At 34.8% G+C, this 8,311-nt stretch overlaps 1 protein-coding gene across 2 annotated transcripts; it reads right to left on the minus strand.

Annotated features, from left to right (window-relative positions):
• Positions 1–3,655: 3,655 nt before the first annotated feature.
• LOC114296936 (serine/threonine-protein kinase WNK1) lies at positions 3,656–7,061 on the minus strand. Of its 2 annotated transcripts, XM_082915415.1 has the most exons (8): positions 6,823–7,061; positions 6,693–6,730; positions 6,167–6,394; positions 5,822–6,042; positions 5,464–5,621; positions 4,914–5,376; positions 4,619–4,808; positions 3,656–4,532 (listed from the first exon to the last, which is right to left on the minus strand). In XM_082915415.1, the coding sequence occupies exons 1-8, from the start codon at positions 6,895–6,897 to the stop codon at positions 4,445–4,447; spliced, it is 1,461 nt and encodes a 486-aa protein (XP_082771541.1). In that variant the 5' UTR covers positions 6,898–7,061; the 3' UTR covers positions 3,656–4,444. The 2 variants fall into 2 exon arrangements, with proteins under 2 accessions (XP_082771541.1, XP_082771540.1); XM_082915414.1 differs by having other exon boundaries at positions 3,656–4,808.
• Positions 7,062–8,311: the final 1,250 nt, after the last annotated feature.

Raw genomic sequence — 8,311 nt, forward strand, 5'->3', positions numbered from 1 at the left:
CTTACAAGGGGTGAATACAAACAAAATATAACTTAGGGCTGGTTTGGGGTGTCCTAAAAAAGTGCACTTTTTGCCTTTTTGGACTAAAAAAGACAAAAAAAAAAAATGGAGGTTTGGGTTAATTTTTTGACTTTTTATGGAAAAATGTGTATTAAAAAATTGTATAAAAAAAGTATGTAAGAGATGATAAGAGAGGAGTGGGCCCCAGCCATACAACCGGCTGTACAACCGGCAGACTCAATTGGAGTTGGAAATTATTGGCTAATTTTTGTACAAAGCATTGGACGGTTTTGTTTGGCTCGTGGGGGTCATCACGGGTTCCATTTTAATAATCTGAACCGTTCAATGTGTGTAACTCGTCGAACACTATGTACCTATAAAAAATCATATTAATCGGATATCGATAGCTATCTGATCAGATCTATTTATTTGTCAATCATTAATTATAACACCATTCATTTGTTGTACATAACTGATTTGATCATATAGTTATCGATATCCGATCAATGTGATTTTTTGCAGACATATAGTACTCGACGATTTCTACACATTGAACAGTTCAGATTATCAAAACGGGACCCGTGATGACCCCCATAGGACGAACAACGATGTGTGTAAAAACCATACCCAATCATTTCTTTTTTCTCCACTGCCGCACACAGCAGCTGCACACACATCAATTCGGTGTGTACTTTTTTTTGAAGAAAATTGATTTTTTAATTTTTTTTTTTTGGTGAATAATGATATCTTTTTGGATTTTGGAGTAACTTTTTGACTTTTTGGCTTATTTAGGATAAGCCAAACCAACCCTTAATGTCTATCTAACTCCATATCTAACAAATCTAACTTTGCAAGACTTTTCGTCCAAAAGTTGCAAAATTTCTAACTCTTTAGGTAAGCCTAGTCATAGGCTTTTTGAAAAGTCTACCTAAAAGTAAATACAAAGAGACAAAAATAAATACAAAAGAAGGACTATAATTATTTGCTCTTTGCTACAGTTTTTACAATTATATACACTGATATCAGCATAACTACAATGAGTATAAGCACCTCTAGAGAGTGACCAGATGGTCCCCCACCTGGGGCCATGCTAAAGGGAAACTTTACAGCACCAGAGCTCCATGAAAGCATCTTGGGAAACAAGCAAGGAGCTCTATATAAACTATATCAACTTCACATTGAAGGTAACTGATCTAAGTTGAACTCCACTTACTAAAAACTCAACTCTCTACACTTAGAGAGCACTTTACTTCTTCTTCGATCATTGATTCCCACACCGGAGGGGTTATCCGACCAACCCCGACCGGGCGGCTCTTACGGTGCTTCTTGCTGCAGGAACCTCATTCCTTGGATAGTCTAACTAAGTGCGGAGCCTCGATCCACTTTCATCTAGTGCGGTATCCAGTACGCACAACCGTCATGATTTTCATTATTTCCCTCCTTTTTTTTGCTTCCTTTAGCTCTCATATGGCACAAAATTGTTGCTATTTGTGTGCAAAAACGAAAAAACAAAAAGCATATCAAATGCAAATTCATAAAAAAAACTAGTCCATATTAACCCTCATCATTTGGTTCAAAGGCCTGCCACTTGAACTTGTACCTCCACTAGCTCGACCCTACCTGAGTGAGATTGACCTAGGCTTGGTTCTTAGGTTTGAAATCCGGCCAGGTTTGAGGACCCAACTTCTTGGCCGTAAGCCCATAAAAAAATTATGAAAAAAATTATAAAAGAAATTAAAATGAAAACAATCAAAAAAATAGGTTTTAAATCTTGGTGCATGAAAGGCAACTTATTGGGCCGACTTGCGAGCTTGTTTGGGCCAAGCCCATTAGACAAGACTTGAGTCTAAGATTTTGATCTGTAATCTAACTCGACCTAAGCTTGCCAAAAAAACTCATTAAACGTGGCCCGTAAACAGGCTTGAGCTCCACTTTCGTGGCCTAAAACCAACACTTGGTCAATGTTATCACTAGAAATGTTGGCTAAATTGAAAATAACTATGTTTCTCAATAAAACATACTGAACATGGCCAAATTATCTAATTTTATTGTTTAAAATTATTTGACGAAGGGAACTGACGTTAGGTGTGGCATCCAAATTTGACTTTTATTCAAAGTGGATTGTTTTTTTTCACAAAATTGGTAAAACTCCATGGTTTTGTTTCATCTGTTTCCCTAGTCATGAGAGGGGACCATCTTTTGTACAAGTAATTGACGAAGAAGATAAGCCTTTGCTGAACTTCAACTTCACCATGTTCTTATACAGGTCATTGAATAATATGGGGCTAGTTTAGGATTCAAGATCCTTTAGCTATCAGACTGGAACAACATAAAACAATGACATATTAATAAATTTTATAAAATTTTCAGACTAACTGATGTATCATTTAATAATAAAATTTTAAATAGGATTTACGCAATAATATAATAGGTGTTCCATTAGTAAATAAAAAAAAAAATTGTAAGACTCACTTTAGGGGTTAAGCTTTTCACATGTTCAAATATGAACTTGGAAGAGAACCTAAGGGACTCATGGGTGGGGCTCATTATACTTTCGTTTTGATGATTTGAACAATTCATTTATAAAGTTTTTTTGTATATATCATTCATAAAAAAAAAATAAATCGATTCGATATTCATAACATTTTTATTTTATCGTGTTTGTTTAAAAAGAAAAATAAATGGTCTATTTTAAAAAATATACTTGTCATTTATTTTTTTAAAGACAAATGCAATAAATAAAAACATTACAATTATCAAATTGATTTAATTTTTTATATGGATTATACGTTAAAGGTGCTACAAAATGAACCGTTCAAATTATTGAAATAACAACTGTGGTGAACCCTATATGCCTTTCGAGTTCATATTAAAATTTGAGAAAAACCTAATATTTTAGGTTCTATGATATTACTAAAAAAATGATAAATTGCATTGATCTCCCTAAGATTTAAAAAAAAAAAAAATCTATAATTTTGACGTAATTTTAATAACATATTAATTGTCATAAGTGAATAAAAAAAATATTAATTTTTTAATTTGAATAGTATTATTAAAAAAACAAAAATCATAAAGAAGAGGATTTGATACATGGAACATGATGCTTTTGGTGGGCCATGCATTTACTTGTCTTTGAATAGCCCAACTCCATCACTGTCAATGGAAACTAAAGTTGGGGCCTGCAGCATGGAGTGTGCAAAGTTCTTACTCTTAAAAAAATGCTCCAATTGGCCAACTAGTCCTCACATACCAAATAATTCACTTCATCAGCATCTGCAAGTCAGTTTCCTATTCAATGATACCTCTCTCTCTCACACACACACACACATTAAAGCACCAATTCCAATTGGATACAAGCTTTTCAGATGCTTTACTTTGGTAATTTTAAGGTAAAGGGGTAATGTACAATGTACAATGTACAAGACCTCAAATTCAACTACAAGCCTCAATAATTACATCTCTCATAATTGGCTCACACCCCCATCACCACCATTCATTTTGTTCTAACCAATTTAGTGAGTTCTATTTGAAAATTCCCCATTATATGATATACATGAGAAAACAAATAGAAGGGATAGCAAACCTTAGTCTAGATGAGATAATACAACCATTATAAGAGTATGAAATTTGTAAAAAAAGACTCCATGCACAAAACTTTCACTAAAAGGACCAGATGTATAGAGTCCTTTTTTCATTTCTAGAATGTTTGTTTGTATGACTCGAACTTACACCACTAAGAACGCTTATGGAAAATCTTATGTTGGGCCAAACCGCCCTTACAAACTGTTATAAATCAACAGCATCAACTGGTAGGGATGTTGTCCTGTGAAGAGTCTTTGGAAGACATGACCCTGTATAGAAGCTCTTGGCAGTAACCATATCCCCTACATTGGAAGAGCCATAGACCGGTTCGCATTTCCTGGCCCTAAGGGTTTCCGAAATGGGGGTGATTTTGTGAACTTGCCCGTGCAAACTTGAGCCGCAATGTTTCAAAACTGAAGATGATGATGAAACGCCATTAATGATTTTGGGTTTGCTAACACACGAACTTGAATTAATCTTTGGAGATTTTGGTACAAGTCCTAACTGTTGATCTCTAAGTTTTCTCAGTTCCATCTGGTACTTTGCTCTAAGCCATCTCAGTTCCTGCTGAATTTCCTGCTCATAATCACCCGGAAAGTCATCAGTTGATGCAGGAATCTTGGTACAAGAATGAGTACCCGATAAAGATTTGATCAAATTTCTTTCACAAGATATGGCTTCGGGCTCCGTTTCTCTCTTAGAAGTTGATTGATGTTCTTCATCAGTATGACTCTCTCCAGAGCCTAGTGAACTGCATCCAAGGCTTTCGTGGTGATCCCAAATTTCTGGAAAATGGAAACCATTGGCTCGGCCTGATAAAGTCGGATCATTTACACTTTCTGACGCATAATTCTCAGGTCCATCAACTTGATATGTGATTTCTTCGAACCGGCCATGCATAGCTGCACATCCATTTCCAGAACATTGTAGAATTTGCAAGTTCTTGGCTCCTGGATTATTTAACAGAAAGTTCATTAAGGAACCAGTTGAGGTGTGATTGGAGGCACAATTGTGGCAGAAATTTAAATTGGCAAACCGGGGAGTTTCTTCTATTCTTGGCCCTGGCTCCCATTCGGGTACCAGCGAAGCAATCTCTCCATCAATCATATCAGCTATTTTAGTCACATCTTGATCGGTTATATCCAGTTCTGCAACCATTTCAGTCGCAACACTTAATGCTGTGTCCGTTTCAATGTCAAATGGGAAATAGATGTTTCGGATGCGTCCTGCAAAGAGAAACAATAATGCTGATTTTTTGCTCCCACTTTCAAGTGAACAACTATCAAAATGACACTAAACATGATGTTTATTTATTATTTTTTTTTTTTTACCTTCTTTGTCTGAAATTCTGAGTCTTAAAAAGATGATACCGTCTTCTCTCCTCTTCCCTTTGATGGTTATATCAACATTAACAGGATGCTCATCATGTTCATCGTCATTGTATTCAAATAGTTCCATTCCACTTTGTTTGATGTCAGTTGAATGGAGCTCCCATTCATTTTGGGCTTCAAAGTTGACAACACCATTGGCGTAGCCATTGAAGGAGCTGTTACTAAATGATTTTCCTTCATAATCAAGTTCAAGATAAGGATGCCTTAACAAAGGGTCCATGTAATCTGTTTCTCTACGGCACTCTATCGATTTTAAATCCAATTCACAATCATCAATTTGGAGAAAAGGGTCATTCAAAAGCTCCCTCGCAGAGAGCCTTTGTGACACGGTGGCCAAGCATTTCTCAACAAATTGCCTCACCTCTGGATCTTTCACTTTGTACAAGGCATCTGGTTTTTTCCCCTAAAGCAATAAAGCATGTCAATTGAGAGAGAGAGAGAGAGAGAGAGAGAGAGAGAGAGAGAGAGGGGGGGAGGGAGGGGTACTTACAGAGATAACTTTCTTGTAGATCTGAGCAGGATGAGTGCATTCACTATAGGGATATTCAAAGGTGATCATTTCCAAGATGCACATCCCAAAAGAATAAATATCAACCAATTCATTGTACTCCTCGGCATATACTTCTGGAGCCATGAACTCTGGTGTCCCTAATTAACGTCAAAAAATAGATAAAAACTAACTCAATGATTTCCCTTAATTGTGTCAATTATCCAATCACTCACGCAGAAAGTTACAAATCATCACAAAAACTCATTTTACAACAGATAAAAGGGCATTATTAGTATGCCCCAACAAATTTTCAGCTCTAATATGTGAGTTCTATTTTAGGGAATTGAATTAAACACACCAACACAGTGAGCAGCATGGGATTTTCGAAGAATCGCCGCAAGGCCAAGATCACCGATTTTCACTTCCCCTTGGTTGCCATTGATAAAAATGTTGTCACACTTGAGATCTCTGTGGATGACTGGTGGGTCATGGCTATGAAGATAGAGAAGACCTTTCAAGATCTGTCTGCACCAATGCTTCACTGCTCTAATGTTGACTCTCTTGTGCTTTTGCCTATACCTACCCAAGCAGACAAAAAGGGAGACAACCCAGATTTCAAAACTATGAAATCTCCAATTGGGTATAATCAAAAGAGGAAACAAGGAAAAGATCAAGAAATCATGAAAAGTTTCATGGTACTTACTGTTTTAGAGTCCCAGAAGTGAACATTTCAGTGACAAAATTGATGTTCCTGTTTGCAGTATCAACCCAAGAAGTGTAAAACTTCATAATGTTGTGGTGTTTCAATGTCTTGAGCAAATGAATTTCACAGTAGAGCCTCTCAAGATCTTCAGGGCTTTGCAGGAAATCATAGAGTTTGACCTGGTTCCAAGCAACTTCAATCCCCTCATACTCATCAAATGCTCTATAACTGCATCAATCAACAACGTATGAAAACACATCAGAATGTTAAATCTATCATGTACACCACTTGCAAATTACTTCTAAAGACCCCAAAGATCCAAATTTTAAAAGAAACCTGAAACAGGAACTTTCACACATCTTCGAAAGCCCCAGAAACTTTCAAGTTGTGAAGAAATGTAAAATGGGCATTTGACAAATCCATATCAAATACCCATCAGGGAAGACCAGAAAAACTTCAAATTTGGAAGAAATCTTAAAATGGGTATGCTGTAAAATAGAAGAAGATAAGTTCTAAATTTACATACACTGTCTTTGAAGAGCCTTTGCCAAGGATTTCATTGTACTGCAACCAAAAAACATAGAAACAAAAACTCAGAACTCAAAATTCCAAGCAGAAACAAGAGAGAGAGAGAGAGAGAGAGAGAGAGAGAGTACTCTGCCATATCTTCCAGAGGGATCAAGTTCAACAAACTCAGAGTAACCTGGTTCAAGATGAGTAAGACCACTCATACTATTCCTCTAAAATCTATCTATCTTGATCTATCTATCCATCTATCTATTCTATATTGCTATAAATAATGTTTCCTTTTTTTCGCTCTTACGAGTTTTGTAGTTTTTTTTTTTGACTCACAGAAAGAGAGGTCATGAAATTGACCATGTAGGTGTGCGTGCGTATACCCCCAAATTATGTAGTCGTTTAATAACGCCATGTTAGGAAGAGATTTTTTTAATAATTTTTAAATTTTTTAATTAAAATATAATATAAAAAAATTAATATATTTATAATAATTTTTTAATTTTTTATAAAAATATCTGTGAAAAATAACGAGAAAAGAAAATTTTTTATTTTTGAATATAAATTGTTAATTTTTTAATTTTTTAAATAATTTTTTGACTTTTTGACTAAAAGAATTATTTGCGTAGGACTAAGAGAGTGGATTACCTTTGCCACCACGTGGTTAAGACTATTTATTTTTTTCCTCATTACTTACTTTAAAATTTGACACATAGATTACGGTATGATTACATAGAAATTAGAGGGCGCTGATTGAGGGCCCGAGGCTTCGGGGCTCGAATGCCCCGAAATGCCATTTTAGGTAAAAAAAAAAAAAAAAAAAAAGAAAAAAGAAAGAAAAAAAAAAACAGTTTCCAAAAATGGAAATTAGGGGTATTAGGGCCAACTTTTTTAGGGCCACCAATCATTTTCCTTGTTAACCAAAGACAAAATTACCTTAGATAAAAAGAAGATAAAATTATTTGATTGTATTTGACTTAATTTTTTGTTTAATAAAAATGATTTGGAATATAATTGATAGAAGCTTGTTTTGGGACGTTGGTTTTTAGTTACTTTTTTTGGTTTGTAATAAAAGTTAAAAGTTGACTTTTTAAAATTTTTTTTCATTTGGAAAGGTAGTTTTTAGCCAAGGGTAAAATTATAATTTTACCCCCTTATGAGTCAAAATATACTACATGGGTGAAGTTGTAATATTTTAAACTAAATAGGGATAGTTTGGTCATTTGATTATGATTTGACATCATAAACAAATATTAATCAAAAAGGTCAAAAGTCACTTTTTACCAACTTCCCAAATCATTTGTCTAAAAAAGCCAAAAGCTTGGTTAAAAGCTAAAATATCACTTTTTACCATCTTCCCAAAATAAACCAAAGTAGTGTTAGATATTGTGGTAAGTAGGTTAAAATTGTTAGAATTAAGATAAATTATGAAATTATATTATAAAAATAGCTGAGTTTAAAATAAAAACATTGAGGGCGAAAATTCAAAAAAATTGAGCTCGTTGCCATCCATAAGAAATTAATGGGTTTCAATCTCTCCACTTATGAGTAAGAGCTTGTTTGACATTGTCACACCCAAAATTTGGACATGATCGGTTGTGGCCTACATGGCCTTATCCCAAGGCACAA

This window comes from Camellia sinensis, chromosome 2 (assembly GCF_055761805.1).
Source record: "Camellia sinensis isolate YWXY chromosome 2, ASM5576180v1, whole genome shotgun sequence".
NCBI classification, from domain to species: Eukaryota; Viridiplantae; Streptophyta; class Magnoliopsida; order Ericales; family Theaceae; genus Camellia; species Camellia sinensis.